The sequence below is a fragment of the Puntigrus tetrazona genome, chromosome 1, assembly GCF_018831695.1.
Source record: "Puntigrus tetrazona isolate hp1 chromosome 1, ASM1883169v1, whole genome shotgun sequence".
NCBI classification, from domain to species: domain Eukaryota; kingdom Metazoa; phylum Chordata; class Actinopteri; order Cypriniformes; family Cyprinidae; genus Puntigrus; species Puntigrus tetrazona.
Window position 1 is genome coordinate 11,417,077 of NC_056699.1, and position 26,591 is coordinate 11,443,667.

Genomic DNA, 26,591 nt, shown 5'->3' on the forward strand with positions numbered 1-26,591 from the left:
CCGTCTGAGCGCAGGAGCACCACGCCAAAAGATCAGCTCAAAAACACTTCATAACACACAGCTCCACTCAGCTCCGGGTGAGTTCCGCTTTTTATTCCTTAGTTAATATACACACGCGTTTCTTTGAGTGGGAGGAGTGGGGAAAAGAGCTTTTTTTCGCCGTTTTTCCACTGATGTAAATATAATTAGGGACTTTAGAACGCTTCGGCTCTCGCCGTTCGCCACAAAACACAGTTTATAAATATAAATGTTTGTCATAACCCGGGCAGATTCGTTAGCTATGAGCGGCCTGTTCAGGACATGTGGCCCTGGGGTTTTAAAGGACGACCGGGGCTTTATTTGTGGTAGTTTAGTGAGACTAAAGGCAGATGGTGGACTAAAGCCAGCGCGACATTCACTGCTAACACAAGCTAATACACATCCACGGTTTCACTCTAAATGTGATTTAAATCAGTTAAACAGTGTCCGGAAAAGTAAGGCGCGTTTATACAGAGTGTATCTCCGCGTTAGGCGTGTTAGAAGAGCGGCAGACAGACGTTATTAGAGGTATTTGTGTGTTTTTGTGTAGCTGGGAGCTAACGCTAGCGGTTCACGGAAGTGTGTGATAACCAGCTGCTCTCTCCTATTTATGTACTTTATTTATTGACCGCATTCATCATAAACACAACGCACGTGCGTGCTGTGTTGCGAGGCGCATCTCGGCAAGTTTTGCGTTTTTATTTCACCTTTGATGCGACTTATCTCGGGGTTCGGAAGTTTGGCTTTTAAACGGGTTTTTTAAAACGCGTTACGTGTTACAGGAGGCGAAAGCAAGGTTTTTGCTCATAATTTTGTAATAGTTTTGCTGTGTAGTGAGTCGGAAGGAATGAAACTACTGAAACAAACAAACAAAAAAGCAGTAGTCTATAGACCAGTTTTAATCTTCGGTTATTGCATCGTCCCAACGTACTATAAATGGTGATGATTTAAAAAAAGCCAGTACATGTAACTCTCTTTATTTTTAAAGTTAAAAGCGAATCAATTACTTCAGTTTACATTTCATTTATACAGTTTTTAAAAAAATCAGTATTATAGATAGGAGTTATAGCATTATATAGAAACAAATGATGCTTCTAACATTGGCTATTTTGTAAAGTGAAGTTGAGTCAACCACAGCTGTCAGATTTTAATGTAAATGTAACAGTTTTCCCATTTATTGTGTTTTTTTGGCTTACATATTTCGGCAGCTCTGGGTGTTTTAAGTTCTTTATTTAGTTTTAAAATGTTATAATAGCTCGAGCTGTGTATCTGAATGGTGCCTATTGTTTGCTAGCGTTTTAATGACCGAACTGTGTTTTTTAAACAGTGTTTTTAATCTGTAAGTGTTTTCTGGCGTGGAACTGGAGAGGAGGAAGCGAGAGAGGGGGAAATCATATAAGCCGAAAGGAAATGCCAATCGCCACTACTGGTCATTCAGCGTCTCGAGAGCCCCGTGTCTGTTCCCCGGACCCCGTCCCCAAGCGTGCTGATTTATGCGAGGGCGCAGGGGCCCAGCCAACAGAATACGGGGGTTCGGAGGGGGGCCACAGCCTGGGCAGCACTAGACTCTCTGGAGCGCTTGAGAGCTCTTCTGCGGCATCTTTTTCACCTCCCACTTCCCCTTTCCTCCACCACCACCACCACCACCATCATCATCACCACCCCCATCCAGTGACTATGGAGCCCCCCAGGACTCGATCACGCTCGCGGTCAGGATTTTACCATGGTGGATTATCTAACTCGAACGGTAATGCTGGGAGTGGCGGCGGCGCGTTAAGTCCAGCTGGAGGACTAAGTCACCACCACCACCACCACCAACAACAGCTCGGAGCTGCTCATGGACACACGGAAAACCTGCGCCCTCCCGGGAACATGCTTTCCCCGGGCGCCCACAGACACACAGGGCCTGGAACGCACAGAAACTCCGGAGCAGGTAAGACGGCTTTAAACCACCAGTCTAATTTTGGGTTACTGGTCTCATTTTAACTTGGACGTGTAAAAAAAGACAAGAACTTCCTTCCAAGAAAAGCAAGAATTTTCCATATTGAGATGTCATGTTGTCCCACGTGTGGCTTGATCTTGGTCTTTGGCCTGAGTATAGTTGTGTTTGACTACATCTGACAAGATAGGGGTAGCTACAAGCTCTTCTTCATACATTTATTGTTATTTAGAACAGTGTTGGACTGATTTAGAGCATAGTCACAAATATCAGCCAGGCTGAGCATCTCAGACTAAAAGTAAAGGCTGAAAGTTATGCACGGGCTTCATGTGAGCTCTGATTTCTTCATAAATGGACTTAAAGCTTTGTCAGTGAGCATGCAAGTAACCCGACAGACCCTGCCGTCGAGGGTCATGATGTGGCATTTCTAAAGAGAACTGAATTTATTTATCTTTTAAAGTTAGTTAAACTCTGAGCACCGCACGAGCAATTATTGACTCTTGAGGTAAGCTTCTACTACTTTCTGCGGTCTCGCTCAGAACCGCGTCTGCGCAGCTTTCAAAGTAATCCCAATCGTGGATAAATCTGACACATGCACATCACCTGTTGGACTCGTTCTGTCTCATCAATCATGTTGCGGATGCGCGTTTGTAAGCGGGCGCTACCGATGATGATAAACTGTTATGCAGACCATTGTGGAACAAGGGTGACAGAAGTATAATCAGCAGATTTGACGAGATGCTGTTTCGTATGTAATGCATACGTGCAGGCAGACAGGCTGTTGTGAGGATTCTCTGCTGTTTTGGATGTTTAATGCTCTTATTCGCTGCTCCAATAGCGAAGTGCTTTCATCCACAGTATGGGACAATTGTTCCCGCTGATTTTAGGGTTTAAGTTAATAATTGACCCGATCGCACGTTTGTCTAATGGCATCACAGTGCTTTACGATGTCAGTGTAGCTGAATGGAAATTCCAAAATATAAAGCAGTCAAGCCTCTGGCATCCTTATTTCCTGCCACATTATGGGTTTAATCAGCCACAGCACTTCCTTTTAGCCATAGACTACAAGCTGGCGGGACCAAATGCACATGCACCTAGAGTTAATGTAGACGCTGCTCGTATATATTGTAACAAGACAGGAGCGGGGCTTTGATTTACATAACACGTGTGAAAACTTAAAAAAATAAGGAGAAAGAGTGAAGTACCTGTGTGATTATGCATGGATGCGTAAAAGGGGTGGATTGTAATATCTCAGGTGTTGTGCTTTCAGCTCAGGTGTGTTTGCCTACTGGCAGTTGCTTTTTGTGGCTGAGTTGTGCTACACGCACACACACTTTACTAAAAAGCCCAGACTGGAAATACCTGTCTGATGGAGTGAGTGTCAAGCAACCTGCTTTGCCTGCCTGCTGCCACCACTGCACCAACTAGACAAGTGTGTATGTATGTGTGTGAGCTTTGTTGGGGCCGTTTGTCATTAAGCAAGTCTTTGCTCTCTTTCTGTCCTATGATTCGTCCTGATATACGAATGCATCTAGGTGTGAGCAAGTGATATTTACTGGATGGATAATCAGAGGTACTTTACCTGAGAGTGTATATGTGATATTGACTAGTGGGATATACAGTAGCCGTGTGTGTGTGTGTGTGTGTGTGATATTGACTGAGATCAGATAGGCCGCTTTGATAATGAGAGAAGCTCGGCACACTGAAATCCCCTGAGTTCAACACCATCTGCTCTCAATACAGAAGCGCTCTCTCTCTTTGCCTCTCCCGCTCTCATTCCTCATCCCTTTATCTCTTTTGTCCACCCGATCCCCCTTTCATTTTCTCACACTGACTTTCCCTGTCCATTTACCCTCCTGCATATTTCATCCTCTCATCGAACTCATATTTGCCTGTAAATGCACATGTATGCATAGAGGGAGGAACCGTGTTAGACCTCCTGAGGCTTATTCTGCTGAAGGTGTTCGGTATTATTCTCAGCGCTGAGAGGAGAGGGAGAAAAAAGGCTATCAGGTCCCATAAAATCAATAAAGAAACGGATTTCTGGTGGGCTTGTGTGCACGCAGCCCCTCCGTTTGTGAGCATCTGTATGAGCATGCACTCGTGTGTGTGTGTGTGTGTGTGTGTATACATGTGGACAGTTCAAGATCATTTGAAGGGTGTAGAATCCCCCCTGGGGCTGGTCCAGACCAAGCTCAGTTCTGCTGACTCTTAACAGAAATGTGGAGAGAGTATGTTCGAGGTGACCAAATGGATTAAGGATTTAAAACCGTTCTTTCCACCTCTTCCGATCGAAGTGTAATGGGTCCTATTTTCTAATGATGAAGAGCAGGCACACACAATTTGGTTTCCACAGTATCGGATTGTCTGTCTTTCATAAAATTCTGTCAGCTTACTCCATGTGCATTTAGGAAATATTTTGGTTAATTTAAGTAGGATGCCATCTTAAATGTAAAGACCTAAAAGGGGATTTTTTGCAGCAGTGCCATAAAAGATCCATTTGGGTTCTCAAAAGAGCCTTCTGTGAACAGTTTCTGAAAGAACTAGTCAGATTTTCCATTAAAATCAGCAGAGAACATTTGAAAGTCCTCATATTTTGGAGCTTAGCGACGCATGTGAGAACACGTGGATTGTACGTCATTTGTGTAGTTTCATATTTGTAATGGAAGAGTTTTTATTTGAACCTTTTTAATGATTTAGTTAAATTGTTTCACAAACTGATTCTATAAATTACACAAACAGGAGGAAGGGCTTAAAGTGTGAGTGGTTTCAGAGTCATAACAGCCTTTGACTCAGTTTTTATTAGGCAGGTTGGAAAATTAATCTAGACAAAAACCAATGTGTATCAGTGCATTTTCAGTTCTGTAGCTTGTTTGCTTTAAAACGGGGACCAGCTCACTTTGTGCTTGCTCACTGGTTTTGTCTCCAGTGGTCCATCAACTTGCGAACATGCTTACCGCTTATCAACATATTTTAACCTCAAATCCACATTTTTTCCTAAATGTGGATTAGACTGCTATAGTTCATGTAAACATGAACACTGCAGACTGGAGAGAAAATCCTCCGAATCGAACCCTCCACAAACCAGGCTACGTGTGAAATATGGCGAGGTGAGACTCTGCATTATGCCAATTACCACAAAAACATGTTTGCTTGTAGGTAGCAGTCGTAGTGGTTCAAACGAATCGAATAATTTCAAATTAAAGCAGTTTGAAAATCGGATTTACTGTAACAACGTATAGAGGGTGTGAACGGACTGCGGTTGTTTTTATTTCCGTTTTTGTCATTTGTTTTTATTTAATTGCTGTCCTGTAGAGGCTGTGGTTTATTTGAACTATTGATGTTTGTATTGGTCGTGAGAATCTGCCAGCGGGGCTGTAAAGCTGGAGAGAGTGTCACAGTGTTTTAGAGCTAGACATAATCTTAGTGTCTCAACTCCTGCTAATTCAAAGGACACACTTGAAATGGTCGAGCCTTGTTTATCCAGCTTCATGACTCTCGTTTAAGGATGGGCGAGCTTGCATTATGAGGGCCCAGCTGGTCCCCAGAGCTAGCGTGGGTTGTTTTGTGAGTCCATTCCCGGGTTTCGTCTGGCAGTCCGAACAACAGCGTCTATTTTAGCGCACTCAGCTCTATGAGACACTTGGGCCCAAATCAGAACGTTGCAGAACTCCACTTAACATGAAGACAACTGTTGCTGCGTGTTCAAAATCAAGCCGGTGTCCCTGAAGGACTCTTCAGTTTTCACCTTGAGTAGGTCCACATCTCATGCGCACACACACATCCGCGCAGCGGGCTGTTCAGCAGGCAAGGTGCAGCGCGGGAGATGAGCGCTGGGCTTTGTAGTGTCAGTAAGCTGTTTTAATTGGACTACGCTCCTGATCATTATTTAAACCAGCGCAGTTTGAGCATTAGCACAAGCCCTCATCCCTAGCTCTCAATAAACCATTCAGAAAGCACGGCCGTTTCCTTTCAGCCCAGGAACAGAGGAACAGGGACGAGTGTTAAAAGGAAGGCTGGAGGTTTTCTCCTCTACTGCACTGACCTGGCACCATCTTCAGAGAGAAGTGAGAGCAGACAAAAAAGCAGAACAGACGCTCAGAAGTGCTCACAGGTGCCAGGTGTGTTGAAAGAGAAAAGGATGAAGGTGGAGAAAGGGAGAGGATGGGTTTGCGGTTGAAATAATAAATCACGATAGAATATTATAAACCTTTTTTTAGACTTCAGTTTACAATATTAGCCTTTATATGACGCTGTGTGCAAATCCGTACACATACGCACAATGTCCTCACCACAGCAGTAAGGAGCGTGTTTTATCACTCCTATGAAATATGGGTGTGAATTCAGCTGGAATTTGGCTGGATTTGTGCCGTACAGACAGCCAGCTGTCAGAAAGCCAAGCGTTTTGTATGTGAGTAAGTGTGTGAGAGCATTCACTTATTTTCCTAAGGTCTAAACTCAACTAGACTTGGTCCTAAATGCTGGTTGATCAATGCAGGATTGCAGTTGCATGAAAACAGTTTTGTCTGCTATGACACAGAATACGTGCTTGTCACTCCGTTGACATGTCGAGGGCTGCATCATTTTGCAGAAATATGGCACTAATTGATTTTGCAAATGCACTCTAAAAATGTGCTTTTTGTGTTTTTGTGGTAACCATTTCAGAGAAAATTGATAGATTTGGTCAATAACAGTTTCATGCAAAGTCAGAGACCAAATACATTTTTTAAATATTTTTGAAACGTTTTTGTAGGTTTTTTTTGTTTTTGATCAGAAATACAGTGAAAATATAAATGTGATGGTATACAATACATTTTAAAATGCTGTTATTTCAGTCTTTCAATCCTTCAGAAATCATTCTATTATTCTGATTTTGTGCTCTGTTTTCAGAAGTCCAAAGGAACAATTATTTGCTGTCACTTTTAATAAAATTGACTGATACTTAATGTATAAAAATAACTTGACTAACCCCAAACTTTTAAACATTAGTGTAAAGCAAAATAGGACTAAAAGTTTACTTGTTTATTAAAAGACTAAAACTATTGCACAAACTGTAAAAATTGAAAACATTCACAGCTGTTACTTCACTGTCAACAATGCCCTTCAGCAGTGACTATATTAATAATATAGCACAGCTTTTTTTGCTTGAACGAATGGTACTGCTGTCCATTCATGCAATCAACAGTGTCTCAGGCATTAATCCACAGATGGACATGTTGTTGTTGTTTTTTTTTCCCTGATCAGATGCATAGAGAGATGGCTATGAGTAAGGTGAATGAATGAATCCATGCGATGGTCAGGGCCATGACTCTCTCATACACAAACATACTGTCTTACTGTGTCTGAAAAACTTATTCTCACACTCCATTTTCATAACAAAAGAGTCTGTTTGTTTTGGCTGCTTTTGTCTGTCTCCAGGCAACCTCTCCAACAGTTCCGTTTTTAGGGCTCCACTCGCCACTTTGTATCTGGACGCAAGTATCGACCGGTAGGCCCGAGTTAACCGAACAGTCAGAAAGCCTAGTCAGTTATGATAGAGATGAGAATCAGAAGTTTCAGCCTCACGTTCTAGTAACAAGTCTTTATCATTTGTGAATAACAGTATTTCCCTTTTTCTTTTTATTTATTTTAATAGTTCCAATGGTTATGCCTTTTATTTTAACACAATATAATATATTGTGTGTGTGTTTTTTTTTTTTTTTTTTTCTTTCCAATAAGTAAACCCCTGCCTTTATTTAAATCCTGACACAGATGGAGTGTTGTCCTGAACTGTACAGCTTAACTGAACAACACTGAAACTTGCTAATGATCGACCAGTGTTTTCTCTTATGCAGCAATTTCTTATGGTCAGTAAGCAGATGCTCATTAACTGCCGTTTAATTATTTTTATTTTCTGTGCACCCAGTTTAGTCGCTTTGGTTGTGACGAAGGTTTCTTCAAGGCTTTGAGACTTTGAGTGCTTTTCAAAAGCAAAGTAACATCAGAAGTCGTATTGCTGCACTTTGTGTTAATCAGCCGTCTGTAAATATAGGCAAACCCAATTCATTGTCGTTACTGAATAGGTGCAAAAAAAGGACTGAACTTCATGCTCAGTTTTCCCAGTGTTCATCAAAGCTGAATCCACTCGGGAGCAAATGGCATTGTGGTTCACTCCATTCCTGTGTCTGTCTTTATGAGAGCTCCGTCCTGCGCTCCGGTCTTTGTGTTTGTTGGAGACCAAAGCATAAGTGTGGCTTTCCTCAAACCGCACTGACCTCTCGTCTCTGTGTAAATCTCACGTCTGACGTCAGACTTTACAGAGACTTCTCAACTTTAGTCCCAGCCCAGCGTCACTCTATAGAGCCTATTACTGTAAATGGGATTTGAGCCGGCCATAGAGTTGAATTGGCTAGATGCTATCTTTTTCCAGGTTAACTGAAAAGTTTGGGTGCGGAGGATCGGATTGGGGTTTATAAAACCAGCTTCGTCACTGTCAGACAAGCTCCAGCCTTCTCTGTATGTACATCTGAAGGAGAGAAACGCTGAAAAGAGACAGACCAAAGCGAGGCACATTTAAGTGACCTGTGGAAGATTTGTTGAGGTCGAGAGAGGTAGACTGCGTAGTGAGAGAGGGAGTGGATGTGTCTATGCATCTTTCTGGCGTCCCTTTCTTTTGTTTGAGAACTGAGAGGGGTGAGAGGGAAAGCTGAACAAGTGGAGAAACATTAGCCAAATCTTTCTCTCTCTCTCTCTCTCTCCTGTTCTGTCACACTCTTGAACTCGCTCATTTAAACTCCTCTTACTTCCTTTCTTGCGTTTTCTCTCTTGCTCTGTTGGCTCAACTTTTCCAACTCTGACCTTCCTTCCTTTTTTTTTTTTTTTTTTTTTTTTTTTTTTTGATTTAATAGAGATGTGTAGCTCTCCATCTGACCCTTTTCGTAGTAGTAATAATAATGCTAGAAAAATGGTTATGATATTAATACCGTCATCATTGTTATTACTAACAATATTGATTAAGAATGTTTTAATTACTGTAAAAGAATATTGCCATGTTTGTTTGTGATGGTATAATAGATTAAATATGGTTTTGTTGATCTACTACTTATTTTATTGAACAGTTTCAGTTTCAAAAAGCTAAAAAACTGATGACTTTGCCAGGAACAGATAAAAATAATATTATTATTATTATTATTATTATTATTATTAGTTCATTCAAATGATTTTTTTTTTTATATGTGGTATACTGGTATATTAATACCAGTGTTGCATATCCATTTAATTAATTTATGAACTGTTTACTGCTTATATAAGGCAACATTAAGGCTGTCAGCCTTTCTCTCGCTCTCGCTCTCTCTCTCACTCTTATATTTCTTGGTTTATTCATCCTCCTTTTTAAATTCACAATGCAAAGTGTCAGTGTCAATGCCCAATTTTAATTATTTTTTTTACTTGATGGCACTGTAATTTTAACAATAATATGTGAAGGATGCCTGTTTTTGTAGTATGTGTGGGGGGAGAGCGAGAGAAGACCCTGGAATCATGTGACAGTAGAAGCTAACAGTGGATAGATGGGCTCAGGCAGGAGGGAAGGATGGAGCAGGAATGGACAGATAAAGCTGATGCACTCTGAAGCTCAGAGGAAAATCAATAGTAGCCGAGAGGGGAAGCCTCAGTCCCCTGTCTTCCTCTCTCCCTCTCTCCATTTTCCCTAGATCTCTTTCCTTCCCATACCATCAGTCAGGACACCTCTCGTCTGCCCCTTCCCCCACAATGACACCAGGGTTTCCTCTTCCCTCTTCTAGATGGTTTGTGGAAAAATAAGGTCCAAAATGAATGCTCTGTGAGCACCATGTTGAAGTGAAAACTGCCATTGCCAAATAAATAAACCATGGCCATCTGCTGATTAAGTTGAACTGCATGCCTAATCATTTGACCCTAATCATTTGTCACTGGCACTGATGCAAACTGAAAGATGTATAAATCAAACTGAACAAAATGTTTGTCATGGCTCTTACAACTTAGAAAATGTGCCATTAGAATTTACAAAAAGCCATTCAAAGTTTTTATTGGTAGTGTAATTTTTTTTTTTTAATGCAACTAAATATTGAAATGTAGTAACATCTAACATGGTATATTAAAAATACAATTTAATGACCAATAGGAAATGTTTCTTTGAGGATGGGTTTCGCCAGCCACCTCATGATTTGATGCACATTGCGATTAGCCCATGTATGTCCTGATTCAGTGCGTTCGAATGCATCAATATAAATAGATTTGTGGCAAATGCATGAGAAAGGCCTGTGATTTTTATTAGCGCATTGCTGTTTTGCTCTGTATTAGTCAGAGGTTTGTTGCTCTCTTCATTGACTTAATGGTGTCCTTTTAAAAATGAATAAATGACTCTCGCTGGACCCGGCCAGCGTCCCTCTGTCTTCTGCTGAGTGGGTCTTTGCTTGCAGTTCTATTTGAGCTTTATTCTCTTTCCCTCTGCGGGCCTCTTTCTCTTCCTCTCTACCTCCTTCCCCTTCTTGCCTTGCCCTCCGTTATCATTGCAAAAAGTGTGTGTATTGCTCATTTGATTTCTTTTACATCATGTGTCCCTTGTGTCCTTTTACAGTATGTCATCGTTGAGTTTGTTCTGTAGTTGTGCGCTGATGTCGCCTCACGATGGTGAACATTATAGAAAATTATGAATAATAATGACTAGCATCTTCCTTATCTGCCCAGTTTTATTTAGCAAACTTTTGTATCAGGGCTCAACATTTTCATTAAAGCCAGCTCAAAAAAAGTTTCCAACGAGTTTCCAATTTCTAATTTATATACAAATAACTCATTCGTAAACGCTATATTATTTATTATTTTAGAAAAAATGCTGTTGTTGCAAGTAATCGTTTCTGAAATCTTCCCAATAGTTAACCCTGCAACTTAATGTCCACTTTTCACAATCCAAGTCGTTTCCAATGGATAAATGAAGTCCTGAAATAATCTATTCCACTTCACAAGTAAAATGGGTTTGTGAAGGCTGTTTCATGCTGAGCTGAATGCTTGATTTTTAAAAAGTAAAAATAAATAAATAAAAATAAATAAACACATAAATGCATTTCGCACAGGCCTTGAATTTCACGTGGGAGACCAGCTAAGAGATGCTGTGCTATATACTCTGTAAATGGCACACATTTTAATTGCAATAAAATGTATTTTCATGCTCTCTTTCAGACATTTTATTGCCTATGGCATCGGCTGGCATGACTACAGAGAGTTTTAAATATTGAGAAACCCAAATCATCAGTACTTTCGCAGGAAATTTGTTAGTCTTTCAGATATTTTCAAATGTTTCTGTCAGTGGAAACATGATTCTGTCAGTGTGAAAATTTACCTTAAGAGCAAAGACCTCTCTAGCTGATGAGACTCGTCGCTCTGGTAGACTGAACTTTAGTCAGTCAAATACTGTACACACCGAGGCTAAAAATGAGTCTGCTTTTGGTCCTTTTTGTTTGAAAAAAAGATTCATGAGTGATACATTCAGATTTTCTTCATGAATGAATGAGGCATTTTTATTTGTGTATTTGCCATACATCTTTTCCTTTTTTTTAATAAGGTTTTTTATTAAATTTTTTAAATTTTGTTCTCTAAAATATGTAAAATTCATGTATATAGACATGTATATAAAATATAATTTTTTTTTTTTTTTTTTTTAAACATTATTTTTTAAATTTTACTATTTAGTTGAAAATCGCAGATACAAGCAGAACTATGACTTCCAAAGAGTTTTAGAGGGGGTGGGAGAAGAATTCGCTTGCTTCAGATTAATCGTTTGTTAGTTGTGCTCGATACGGTTTCACTTGCGCTCTGTCAATATCCTCCTCGTACCCAGGTTCATCTGTCTGTCGCTCCCTCTCTCCCTGTTATCTCAGAGTCGTCAGTCAATCCTTGCTTCAACTCACCCGCTCTGTCATTGAGAGAAAAGAGACTAAAAAGAACTTATGGTGACAGAAAAACAGACGAACGAGTTCAAATAAAAAGCTTTTTTTTGTGGGCACTTCACACACTCCTCGCTCGTACACGCACAAGCGTCCTTGTCCTTGGAGAGTTTTTTTGGGAGTGTTCAAGGGTAATCCGGTGCTTGTCTGATGAAACGTTCACAGATACTCTGGAAACACGCAAACAAACAGACGGGTAAAAAAATATATATAATAAAATACAGAAAACAAAGACCCAAAGAAAACAAAAGGCTTTGGATGTGTTGTCGTGAAAGCACCTTACTATAATCTAGGATTAATGTATTTATGCTCGCTCTATCTCTTATGTATCTCTCCATCACAACAGCAAAACATGATGTCATCATCAATGGACAAACATGTACTTTAGAAACCTCTAGAACACCTTTTAGCGCAAGATTGACATTTAAAGTTTATCCTTAAGAAGCGACGTTAATACAGGAGCTTGTATTGCGGAATTAGACTTTATAGAGATCAATTGGTGATTATAGGATAGTGATTGTGATTACATTAACGTAATAACACACCAGGCAAGATTAAAGTATTGCCCAGATGTCTCAACATGCTGCCGATATCCTGTAAAGCTGCAGGATCAAGCGCCTGTTATTGGACCTGTTGAAACTGTTGAGTGCCAAACATGGCATACAAGCTGTAAATAATTACGCTCTATCACATGTTTGTAGTATTTTAGAGGCTTCGGTACACTTGGCTGTGGAGTTAACTCTTTTTGTGCTGTCTCTAGGTGCAATGGGAGGAGTATACCACTATCATTCAGAGCATGCGTGTGCTGACGCCACTGACAAGGTAAGACATCGCTTCTTATAGCCGCTTACTGATGTAGACCAACAAAAAGCCAAGTTATTCATTCCTAATTGTGACTCTTGCAGAGCATTTCCCTGGGCTACAAATGAGTTGACCGTGAATGCACCGGCTTTCAACTTAAAATCTAGTCTCCCTTTAAAAGTAGAATTAATTTTTGTCAGCATGTGGTTTTATGAAGTTTCAGTAAATCACAATTTTTACCATGCTTACCTTAGCTACTGTGCAGAGAATAAAGGATGCGCACAGCTAGTGAAGTCCGTTCGTTGTAGTTATTCAGACACAAACCTTTTTTGTGTTGTGGTGTTAAGATTTGACGATTTTTTTATTTTTTTTTCCCTCAAAATTAAGCAGTTTAGGTAGTGTATTATAAAATAATACTAATGTATTATGAACAGCATAAATTAACAATGAACAGTTTATAAACTGTGCACAATAAAAACATTTTTTACTTGTGAAATAATTTTGAGAGAAACTGAATATTATGAGTAACGAGTAAACTGGAGGATGGAGCTTGCTTTGTTAAAGATTGAGGGAAAACTATTATTATTTTTTATTTATTTATTTAGTGGATTGATTTACAGATGAATTGTTACTCACAAAAATAGCAATATGAGCTTACAAAATAAATCTAGTTCATTTTGACTTTAATCAATTTGTTGGTTTTACTCCAAAGTGTGTTTTAATATATTTAAATGAGTTTCGTTTCAGCCAACATACTTTTTCACATCGAGGAAATGTGACATTCTGTCACTGCTGGCCTTTTAAAATCATGAGCGAGAGGGAGGGAAGACAAAAAACAAAAGGCAGTTCCTGCCCAGTTTTACTCCACTGTGTTTACAGTCAAAGGGAGGAGGAAGAGGGCTAGCTGACTGCGGCTCTGTGATTGGCTGAAACGGCTTCTGGGGGCGGACATGTCCCTGTGAGGGAGGGCGTGAGGGAGGGGGAGGAATGCAAGCGGGCGGCGGGAGAGGAAGAAGGGATGATGGGGGAGAGAGAACGAGAGAGGAAAGCATGGAAAGGGGGAGCGGGGGCACTAATGATTTCACCTCCAGCTGTGGGACACGGAGAGAGGGGAACAGTGGCAGAGAAATGGATGGCTGTCGAAATGAAGGGAGTGGAAAAAGACCGGTGGGGCTGTGTTGGTGCAAGCGAGAGACGAGTTATGGCCAGAATGAGACTAAGGGAATTTACTCTGTATTTCTGAGAGGATTTTGAACCATAAAAATGCTTTTGCTGCTCTTAGTGGCAGAAAAGAAACCAGGCCAACAACCCTTACCATTTCCTGTTTTTGACAAATGTGTGTGTGTGTGTGTGATGCATCTCTCTCCCTCACACACACACACACACACTCAGAACAGAAGAGCGTTTGGGCCCGTGGGTAACTGCGTCTCATCCTGTGTGTGCTGACTGTTCAGAACTAAACAAAGCATATTTGGGGTGTGTGGTGGAGCCGTTTTGAAAGCTATGTGCTCGCTGCTGGTTGTCTATACGAACAGCAGAACGGGACGTGTTGGCTCTTGGGAGGTCCTGAATATAGAGCGCTGAAACTGAGACGTGTGTGAGAGTGTGTGTGTCCATTCCTAGGCCTCCGCACAGGCAGAAACAAGCTCTCTATGGTGTAGAATGTAGAGGCGGCCTCAAATGGGTTTGCCTGTCAGAGGGAGGAAAAAAGAGGGAGGAGAAATGAAAGGCTGGAAAATAATGAGACGGAGGAGGAGATGAGGGGGGACCCGCTTATTCGGAGCACTTTCATAAAGTCCCAGCGTTTGAAGAGCAGTCACCCAGTGCAAGGACTCTATAGACTCAGCCTATTAAATATTAAAGTATTACACTGAAACAGAAGCACATTGTGGATTCTCACATCAAAGCGCCGCTTCGGTTAGGCATGTGAAGATGAGGAATCTCCTGCTGATTGTTGTTTCGGAAGGTTGGAAAATGCAGCATCTCGTGATGTCAGTGCCTAGCAAGTAGTGCAGTTTGGTGCTTTAAGATTTCCCCTCCAGATGCGTCCGATATTTCAGAACATGTCTTTGATTACAACAATATGATTCTGGGCAGGAATGGGTCACACGAGTTGAATACTCACCCAGCTCACCATTTATATTATTTATTAGTTGTTATTTTAACTTAAAACATGGCTGTGCTTTTAATTAGCATGGTGACATTTATGTAGTTAAAGAAAACCCTTTAAAACCCCTTAAATTCAGTAAGTGGACTAGAGATTTTCAGTGTTGCTATTTGTACCACAAAACCAGTATATATGTAGCAGTAGCTAGCAATACATTGTATGGGTCAAAATTATTAATTTGAATCAATAGCAATTGAATCACAATTGAATATCATATTTTGTAACTTTCCTATCGTAGAACATTTGCAGAATATTTTGTCAGACATTATTTTATTGGACATTGAGCATGAAGTCAAAAATCAGAAATTCTGGTTCGGCTATGTGATTAATAAAATAATATAAATTATATATAATTTTTCGATTTTATTTTTGTTGGTAGTCGAATTTGCGTTGTAGCAGGTCTTTGACTAAAAACGTTTGTAATTCAGGTTAGTATAGTGTTGTGGTTAAAGATCTAAGCTGGTAAAAGGTTAAATCCCACAATATTGATCCCTGGGCAACTACCATTTTGCACTTCTGTAAGACACTTAACCCCATATATCTAAGTGTACTGTTAGTCACTTTGGGCAAAAGCACTAGGGACACAACACAACCATATTATGACAGAGTAGAAAAACCCACTTTTGAGTGGATCCTTTGCTTCGTTGTGTAATTTTAAGAAACCACTGCACAGAGAACTAAATTGATCCCATTAACTGCTAAATTCCTTCTTGACTCCATTCTTGTTTGTTCTTGCACTTGCACGAGTTGGTGGTCCACTCGCTCAACAGCAGCTTCACGAATTGTGACACTGAATTGATGCCATAGTTAACGCTGTGATCCGAGAGACAGGGAGTTCCTGGTCTTATCTTTTAATGATGATTGCGGTTTCTAGTCCATATATTAAACAAAAAAAAAAGTCTTTCTTGCTTGGATTCTGTCCTCCAGAAGATTTCTGTGAAATTCTCGATGTAAATGCGCAACGCTTACTATGAAGGCTTAGCCCATGAATGTTATTTAGGTCATGCTTCTTGGTAGCCTTAAAGTTTCCTGCCACAGATCATAATTAATATTCCCATCACCAATTCAAAACTGAACATTCATTGTGTCAGTCACTTTGTTTGGCGTGTTAGGTATAACCACGCTGTATTTGTTGATTACAAGCTGCAGTCATGTATGTTAATTTTTAGTGGCTTTGTTGAGTTAACCAGCTGTTGCTTCTAAAACACCAAAATGGTATCAGAACCAGAATCTGTAAATCCCTCATGATTCCCAGCCCTAGATATCCACAGCAGTGCTGACTGCTCTCAGATATAGTGGCTGAGTGTTCAGCACATTGCCAAGCTGTCTCACAATGGCAGTGGTTATTCCCTTTAGATAGCGTGGCCCCCCCAGGCAGAGAGAGTTTGGTATTTGTCGAGCATGTGATGGCGGGTCATGGTGCTGTAGTTTTTAAGCTCCCACATACTCGTCTGGCACTAAAGACTGTTTTGTGCTTTGCTACAATAAATATGACCAAGTATGTTTTCTCTAATCTTCGAACATGTTCGGATGCATGCATGTTGAGATTTTGTTCCCAGCACCCCTCACCCACACATCTCCCCCAAACGCGGATGTACGGCCCCATTAATGTTTCATACTAATGGACCTGTCTGACTGGGTTTGGACAGATGTGTGTGTCTGTGTGTTCGAGTCTTGCGTCTCTGTTGCTGTTTTGGCTTTGTCCTGAAGGTCTTGTGTGATCCTGTGCCTGTACGTGCATTTGTGCGTTTTGTTTGTTCGTTATGTGCTAACGCCTTGTAATTTGCGTATGTGTGTGGGTGCATTTACTTAGCTGTAGGTTAAAGACAAATTTAACGGCAACGTGCCATTAAAAGGCATTTAGCAGCATACATAAAAAAAATATATGTATTTCAGCTAGTTTCCAAGACAGCATTTCTCATTTAGTTGATGTTCTAAAATAACTAAAACTGACATAAAAAAGTAATAAAAACTATGTAAACACAAGTGTGAATACATACAAATAAAATTAAAAATAACAAAAAAAAAACAATTCTGGATATCAATTATATAAAGAATTATATTAGTAGAAATAATAATAATAATAAATAATAATAATAATAATAATATTATAATTGTAATCATCATCATAATTAAAATTATGTCTTATAAAAATACATTAATACTAATAGCATTATAATAAAATGGTGTAACTGTAGATGTCTCAACACACTGTATACATGTATGAGTGTTACTGCTAGTATAATACAAAAATATAGGGAACATTTTAAATGACTGGTTTAGGATAGTTTTGGTATGCTGTGTGTGTGTGTGTGTGTGAGAGTGGACGGTTGCTGGGTCTGGATGGCTGTGTATAAATGTCCTGAGGCTGTGTTCCAGGCACTGTTCATAGTTCATCATTTTCAATTCTGCACTTTCCCCCTCTGAGCCCCACCCTGCCGCCCCCCGGGGCATCACTCCTGTCCTCCCCCCATCTCTGCCTCCCTTCCTTCCATCCATCCATCCACTCCCCCTTCAGCCCTAGTTTCTCATCCTTCCTTTCACCTTCCTCTCCCCTGCTCTCCGAAGAAACCGAAGGACTCAGGGAAGACTAGTCAGAGGTCACTATCTGGGTTCTTTTCTTTGTCTGAATGCAAATGTCTGAACATAGTTTAACAATGCAACTTATGTATGTATGTGTTGCATACGTGTACATATATATTTATGTGAGTAATATGGAACCATTCTTTCTTTTTGCTTTTGGACCAAAGAACCATTTTACATGTCCAAAAAACTCCAAGGGTCACACTTTCATAAGAAGCAAAGGCCAGCTGTGTAATTGTGTTGCAACTGAGTCTTTTCAAGTGTAGTCAGCCCACAGTGGAAATAACCAGAATCTTGGTTATAAAGTTGTCATACAGGCCGACAGTGTGACCATATGGCCATCAGAACAGGAGAGGCATTTCAACACGCTTCTAGGTTTAATATCCAATTTTAGAACAAGGCTGTTAAAACTTCCATAGCTGTACTGAAAATTACATCTTCAACTTTCCAAGGCTCTGCTCTAGTAAAACACTGCATCTGTATCTAAAATGAATTTCCCATGAAGTATTCAGAACAGTGAGAGCTATCTTGTTGTTTCACTTTCCTCGTGTGTAATGCTAGAAGTGTAGTAATGCTGAAATCTGGTTAAGATGGATGGCGTTCTTGAGAATGTTGTTTGTAGGAATGTTACGAATAAGTACATTTTAGTTTATTCACAATATAATAGTTATTTTTAGTTCATAATTTTAAATGATTAAACCCATTTGAAATTAGAACTTATCAATTAAACTCTTATTGAATTCAGTTTTGTAAGAGGAAATGTACACTACTTTTCAACAGTTTGGGATCGGTATGATTTAAGAAAAAAAAAAAGTTCTAAAGTCTTTCATGCTCTCCAAGGCTGCATTTATTTGATGAAAACGACAGCATAAACAATGTGAGGGTGTTTACAGAAAATATTTAACTTTTTTTTTTTTTTTTTTTTTTTTTTTTTTTAAATGTAACTTCTTAATGAAAAATATAGTTGCAAAAGGCCAGAAAATGACTGTGTGTAGACTGCATACAAAACACTTGATGTCATTTGTTTTGAATGGGATCAGGCAGTTGACTCAGACGTTACTGCGCAAGGTCTCACCTCTCACACGGAGAGATGTAAAGGAGTGTCTGCTGGAAGGATACACACAATGTGACACCTTTTTTTTTTTTACCTTTTACAAAAATGAGATGAGGGAATATATGGTGTATCTGTTTGGAGAGACATTTTAATAAACATGACTCAAATCCATATTCAGATAAGTCTAGCCTGCTCCCCAGCTGTTTCCTGTTACTGATTTCTCACATACACACACACACACACACACACACACTCAAGCGGCTGCTCTCTGTATCTCCACACTTGGCTTAACCTTGTTTTGTGTGAGTTCACTTTACCACCCACAACGAGTCAATGCGTGTGTGTGTGCTATCCACTTGTTTGCGTGTTCCTTGTGGTTCACGCCAAAATCGCACGTGTGTTCCTTTTAAGACGCGCCTCTAGTTTGCATCTTGAAAGCCTTTCAGTGACGTGTGTGGGTTTTGTGTTTTTGAAAGTCTGTCTGAGTAACTTGTTAGTCACCCAAAAATGTTTTAGAAAGTCAGGCGTCCCTTTTCCGATGCCACCCCTTGTAAACTTATGACTCTTCCAAATTGAGTAGACCCAGAGCTCATCAGGCTATGAAGCGTTTAGTCATTTTGTGTGTGTGTGTCAAGTGACTTCCAGTAAAAGGTGATGAAGCTGATATGATGTGCTCAGATATTCCTGCATGTTCAAGCCTTGCTTACACATTCTGACTCATGTGTCACTGCATGTTTCTCCATGTCTTGGAGAGGAGACTGCTGACTTGGAGTAGAATGTGTTTGAGTAACAACGGCTGAGCAAGTGTGTTTGTGTGTGTGTGTATTGAGCAACAAGCCATGGGTTTCCTCAAACTTTCGGGAAGTGACCTCACACTGCCTTAGGCAACAGAGGCAGTGATATCACTGACAGGAAATGCCACTAATGCCGGCAGGCACAATAGCTGCTTGTGCTCTCAATGGGCAAAAGGAACTAGCACTTTTACAAAACCCCTTTTTTTGTGCTAAATATTAATTAACATGAGATATCAAATAGTGGGAAATTTCTGGAGTAGAACGCAACTCATTTTGTGGTAAACGAGTGTAGCGGTAAGCAATATTTGGTTGGTGGACCTGAATATTGGAAATTAAATGTTGAGTGTTGAATGTTTTTAATGGACCTGACTTTCGTCTGTTTCTGTCAAGCTTCAAAAAGCACCATAAGAGTAGCCTACATCTAATGTCTGCTGAAGTCAAATTATATATTTGTGTGAAGAACAGTTTGAAAATCCACCGTAACTCAAACTCATTTCCACTTACATATAGTCAAACTTTTTAACAATATAGTAACAAATTTTTACACATTTTTATATAAAAGTGAGTCAAATTAATGTTTAAGCGGTGATTGAGTTTGTGGTTTGTATATGCAGATGAGTGAGTGATTTTTATTTATTTTTTTGTGTGTTGTCCCTCAGACGGAGGACTCTCCTAGTCCAAAGAGGCAGCGTCTTTCTCAGCAGTCTGTACTGGAGTTTACCTCTGCCCCTCCTTCCACACCCTCTCCACCAATCAGACCATGGGAGCTTCCACCCAGTCGCAGGCCACACCCCTATCCCCATCCACACTACCACCCTGAACGCTGCCACACACCTGCACGACACAGACGCAGGTATACTGCTGTTAGTTTTGACTGTTAGTGATGATGTGCACTATATCATGAAGGCTTTTTGTCTTGTGACTTTTGTCAGGTGTGTTTTATTTATTGCTTTTCATTAGTGCCTCAGTTTTAATAGGGCTATTTATTAATAACAGAATTTTTTCAGAATGTTTTATTTATTTTGCCAATGTATAAAGTTATAACGGACCATGGACCACAAAACCAGTCAAAGGGTTCTTGATAATTACTGTAGGAAATGTACAAAATCTCTTCATGGAACATAATATTTCATGTTTTTTGGCATAAAAGAAAATTCTATAGTTTCGACCCATACAATGTATTTTTGTCTATTGCTGCAAATAATTGTGATACTGTTGACTGGTTTTGTGGTCCAGGGTCACATGTGATTATGACTGTGTATTAAATGAATGTGACATTTGCCTGTGCAGTCCTCCAGTGCGGCGTCAGCGTGGCCGGCGCAGAGCGTCTGTCACGGCACCATCCCCCTCATGGGTCCCCGGGTGGAGGACAGGATGAAAACTATCGCCACCCTCCTCACCCACATTCGCTTCATCCCTACGGCCAGCCACCATCCCACCCTCCACCCGGCCTAGATGAGCCCCGGGCCTTTCACCCCCCTACGCTCTCTCCACGGTTATTGCACCCTCCTCAGCAGGGAGCCATGGTGATGGACCTCCATGAGCAGGTTAGAGGGTTGGGGCAGGGTCTCTGTGGGACCAAAGATACCCTAATGAGGTTTCCAACCAAGATGATTAAGCAGACTCTGACAAACTCTCACAATTCATACTTTTTCTTTTCTCAATTGCAAGTTTACATCTCACAATTGTTTGTTTCCACCACATAATAATAATAATAATAATAGTGCATTTATATCTCACAACTCTGATCTTGCCGTTCTAAAAAACTAAATCTGGTTGGAATTATGATATGTAAGCTTTTTAAGAAATGTAGCTGTAACGTTTACTGGTTTTTATTGTATGGTTCAATTTAAAAATTACATGTCATTAATTATACACCACTTTCAGGATATAAAAAAGTGCTTTCATTTATCAGAACTGAAGTGTCCTTTTTTGTGTTGATCATTAATAAATTAAATAGGTTCTTGTATTCATAATTTTTGTTTCTGTTTGTGCACGTTTTAGCTCCCTCAGGGTACAGTGCCGGTGTCATATACAGTTTCTCCAGTGCCGCCCCATGGTCTACCTGCCCCCCTCTGTACAGGACAGCATCTCCCAGCATGCTCTTCTCAACAGCAGGTGCCTGCCTGTTCTGTGGTCTTCAGTGGACAGCAACACTATCCAATCTGTAGTGTACCGCCTCCTGTAAGTATATATAAGGCTGTGAAAAAGCATAGCATTAAATTGATTTTGGTGAGCTCATTTGATTTGGTTGTATCTGATGCCCCCCAGTGGTGGCCACTGTTAGTCTAATGTCTGTCTGTCTGTTTGACCTGCAGATGCTGCCGGCATGTTCAGTTCAACATTTGCCAGTGCCGTACGCCGCATTTCCTTCTCTTCTCTCCAGTGATCCACCCTTCCTGCTTCATCCGCCACATCTATCACATCATCCGCCCCACCTCCCTACGCCTGGACAGTTCTTACCCTTCCAGACGCAACAGTCTCGATCTGTGAGTAAACAATCATGGGCCCACAGTGTTTTATATTTTACTAGTTTTGCCATTAGCATGTAACCATATACCATTCCCATGTTTATTAAAGGCTGCATTTATTTTGGCAAAAATTTAGTAAAACAGTAATATTGTAAGGTATTATTGCAACACGAATGTTATATTTATGATTTATTATACATTGTGAAAAGTGTTGTTCTGCTTAATATTTTATATAAATATTCCTGTGGATTTTTTTCATCCGGGAATTGTTTTAATGGACCATTTGAAAGAAAACATTTTTGTAAATTTCATTTGAACATCATGTTTTTGTTTTGTTTTTTTACCCCAAATATATCTAATATAATTCATGAATTAATTCCATATTCCAAATATATGGAAAGTTTACATATTCTATAATGTGTAAATATTTATATCAATACATGCATTAATGTTTTGACTTAGTTCTGCTAAGCTAAACTACAAAAAAAATTTTATTTAACACATTAGCATTATAAATGCACGCTTGTCTTTTCTGACTAGCCGCTGCAGAGGATAGAGAATGAGGTTGAGTTGTTGGGGGAACACCTGTCGGTAGGTGGAGGATTTAACTATCCTCATTCGGGACATCCCAGTCCTCTTCCCCCTTCCACCCCGCTGCAGTTCCTCTCCCATGAACCCCTGCCCCAGGAGCTCTTCGGAGTGGTGAGTGATCTTCATGCTTCATCACTTCTGCTCGCCGCAATCTAAACAAGCCGACGAAGGTTTTATGTGTTTTTTTTTCGGTGTGTTCTCTCCAGCCGTATCCACACTTCATGCCTCGGCGAATCACAGGCAGACGTTACCGCTCTCAGCAGGCTGTACCTCCACCTCCGTACCACCCAAGTCTGCTGCCCTACTTCCTGTGAGTCACACGTACAAACATACACCAGCACTGTGTTGGAGAGCCAACGAGCTGTAGAATAATAATGTCACTGTTTTCTTTCTATTTGGTGGGCCAGATCTGTTCTTCCAGTCCAGCCGACAGCAGTGGGTCCCACCATTAGCTTAGAGCTGGATGTAGATGATGGAGAGGTTGAGAATTATGAGGTGAGAGTCATGGAAAACCCGTATTAATAATTCTATCAAAGATGGCTAACTTTGTAGTTTTGGAATTCTTTTTACGTGTGCTTTTGTGTTTGATTAGGCTCTGTTAAACCTTGCCGAGCGCCTTGGAGAAGCGAAGCCTAGAGGTTTGACAAAAGCCGATATCGAACAGCTGCCTTCCTACAGATTCAACCCCAGCAACCATCAGTCAGAGCAGACTCTGTGAGTACAAACTTAAAAACACACTAATTATTATTGAGCTATTTTTGTGACCTTTTATAATAATCAAGACGTGTGTATACATGAATATTTGTACTCTTAATGGATAGTTGCCCCCGAAAATGAACATGTTTATCATTTTATCACTCCCTCATGTCGTTCCAAACCTGCATGCGTTTCCTTGTTAAGTGAAGCATTGCATATTTTTAAGAATAGTTGATGGTTCACATCGATTCCATAGATTTTTTTTTTTTTTTCTTCAATAAAAGTCAATGGGTACCAGAAACTTTCTGGGTCTTCAAAATATCTTCTTTTGTCTGTTTAGGTTTTTTTTTTTTTTAACCAAACTCTTGATGTTGCTTAATGTTTCCACTCTTTCCCGGTAGGTGTGTAGTGTGCATGTGTGACTTTGAGTCTCGTCAGCTGTTGAGAGTACTGCCCTGTAATCATGAATTCCATGCCAAGTGTGTTGACAAATGGCTCAAGGTAAGCGATCTTGCAAATAAATGCATTTTATTTTAATTAATCTTTTAATTCATTCATAGTAGTAGTAGTAGTAGAAATAATAACGACGGCACCTTTATACAGAGAGATTAACTTGCCTATGATATGTTTCTTAGACCTATTTGACAATTTATCCTCCTTTTGTCTTCTAGGCTAACAGAACCTGTCCTATTTGCCGAGCAGATGCCTCTGAGGTCCAGCGGGATTCTGAGTGACGCTGCTCACTGAACATGCACACACACACACACACACACACACACACACACACACACACCCACCACTAAACACTTCAGTCATTCTCCTACCCTGTTACATTCAATTAACTTCCACATGCATAATTACTCCTTGCACACAGATGACTGCTGCAAAATATTCATACAAACTTTATGCATCAAAATCATCATTTGATATTCATCTATGAATATCCATCTGAGACACGCACACAGACACACACACACAGACAGACACACACATCCCTTTGGTTGTTTGATCACTAATTCTTTGAGTGGAAGTCCAAAGATTATGGTTAATATTATCATTCTGGTTATGTTCTGGTTCTGATATTTTTTTTTTTTTTGTTTTTTTTTTTTTTTTTTTTTTAATATATAAATATATATAGTTTAGTTCTCCCCTTTTGGGGGCGGGTGTTGGTATGTTGCAGTCTTATGTGAGTGAGTGAGTGTGTGTGTGTGTGTGTGTGTGTGTGTGTGTGTGTGTGTGTGCACTAACATTCCCGGCTATGTGAGCACACTGTGGTGTGGTGGTCTTTACGAAGGTTAATGTTGTGAGCATGGGCTTTTATATTTTACCAACAAATATAGCTATATATAAATATGTATGTATGTATCAATATAGAGGGACAAATTACAAAATTCATACTTTTTTTTTTTTTTTTTTCTTCAAAAAAAGAATTATGGAACACTGTCTTTTTTTCAAAAATGGAACAAAAGATTCAAATTATATCTATACATAAAATGGGGCTTTTGGGTAGATCTTGCTCAATTATGATTTAGCAGTCTTTATAGAATTGGAAAACTGTGAGTGTGTGTGTGTGTGTGTGTGTGCACGCTTTTGTGTGAAAGAGAGAGAGAGAGTGTGTGTGTGTGTGTGTGTATATTAGAGAATCAGTTGTTTGTTATTTATCCCATATGTATGGTACAGAACACTGGCTTGTCGCTCTCACTTTTATTCTTGTCTGGGATTGGCTGAGGATGCGCACTGACATGACATGTGATTGGTTTGGAGGGGCAGTGGAATTCAAGTTCCTATTAGGTATCCTGCTGCAATTTTTTTTTCCCGTTTTTCTTTGCCGCCTGTCACATTTTCCATCTACAAAACACAAATGACCTTTTTTTTTTTTTTTTTTTTTTTTTTTTTTTATTAAATAAACCTTTAAATCTGTATTTCTAATCCATAGCCAGTCCTGCAGATTGATTATGTAATCAAACCACTACTTTTCTCATTTAGCACTTAGTGTCATAGTTTACTCAAAAATGAACATTTGTGGAAAATGTGGAAAGTTTACTCACCTTTATGAATTTTCCTCTTGTTGATCAGATATTTTGAAGAATGGCGGTAACCCAGCAGTTTACCTCCAAGACATTTTCCTCCCAAACTATAAGGCTACCAGCAACTGTTGGGTTACCAACATTCTCCAGAATATCTGTTGTCAACAGAAGAAAGAAACACTAATAGGGTTGTAAAAACTTGAGCGTAATTCAAATTTAGCTAAAAAAAAAAAAAAGTCCCTTTAAGACGTTAGGTTTCATTTTCACAAATGAGTCGTACGCCAGTTAACCTTGTAGCAGAGTTACAATACCCCCGAGTTTACCAAAATTTAGGTCATTATTTGATTTCATATGCCTTAAAATTTAGTAATCAAGGACTCGCTCATGGGTATGTGTATGTACAATTCCTGGTCAAATAGTGCTGATTATATCGTAGTGTTTCCGTTTCTTTAAAAAGGACAGATTCTGCAGGACAAAGCGGAGGGCAGCACACACACAGACCCCTCGGGAAATGCGCCGTTTTAAGTACCTTCCCTTTATCCCTGCAAGGCTCTTGGTCTTAGTAAACGGTTTGTCTCTTGTCCTTTCATTTGCTCTCTCACTGCCCTCTCTATTATTATTATTATTTTTTTTTTTTTCCCAAACAGCCTTCCAGTGCACACACTCATATAGCCTCCATAAGGCTGTTATAGCCATTCATAGCCATGTGCGTTACTTTATAATGAATGCCTGAGATATGAGGGGTGTTTGTGTGCGTATGATTTGTTTTCTGTCATGCATTGTTATCGTTATGAATGGATATAACTGCCTCTGTGTTGCATTATGTGGGCTCTATGACTGGTGTAGAAAGTGTCATATGAATTGTGATGTAGTCTCAGAGCCTGCAGTGTCTTAATGAGAGATGCCTTTAAACCATTCTCCAGTGTTGTCCGCTTTAGTGTCATAAGTCGAATTCATGACCAGAAAATTATGAATTCTTTTTTTTTCTTTGCAAACAACAAATGTGCATTACCTTACTTCAATTGTCATTCTGTGTTATAGAAGTTTTATTTTTCCCTGCTTGGTACAATAGCAGTTACCTCAGTTTTACTATTTATGTTTTTTTTTTCCCCTTAATCTTTTGCAACACCAATAAGAGAGCTTATGAATTCTCTTGCATTTGTTTATTGGTTGTTTTAATTCTTACCATTAAAAATACAATTGTATCATTTAACATGTTGTAGTTTCATATGTATAATATCTGTAACCAAAATCATTTGAAGGCTTGATATAAAAATTTTTAACAAACATTTGTACTTTTTTTTTTTTTTTTCTTTTTTTTTTTTTTTATGAGAGATATTACTAGTAATGCTTTACTAAGTAGTGCAAATTATTTTTTCTCTTTTGTCTCTGACCCCTATTCCCAGTCTTTTGGATTTCAAAGGGTGGCTCAGTAATAAATGTATAATGTTCTCTTCCTTGACCTTTTCTGTTCTTTTCCTTTTCCATTTA

General features: G+C 39.6%; 1 protein-coding gene across 1 annotated transcript; it reads left to right on the forward strand.

Annotated features, from left to right (window-relative positions):
- rnf38 (ring finger protein 38) lies at positions 1-26,389 on the forward strand. The gene is given in 14 exon segments (XM_043250133.1): positions 1-77; positions 1,346-1,951; positions 12,677-12,738; positions 19,975-20,168; positions 20,606-20,636; positions 20,638-20,862; positions 21,320-21,499; positions 21,634-21,804; positions 22,327-22,488; positions 22,584-22,687; positions 22,785-22,872; positions 22,970-23,091; positions 23,475-23,574; positions 23,745-26,389. Coding segments are annotated over 13 exon segments (2,025 nt in total). The 5' UTR covers positions 1-77; positions 1,346-1,428; the 3' UTR covers positions 23,808-26,389.
- Positions 26,390-26,591: the final 202 nt, after the last annotated feature.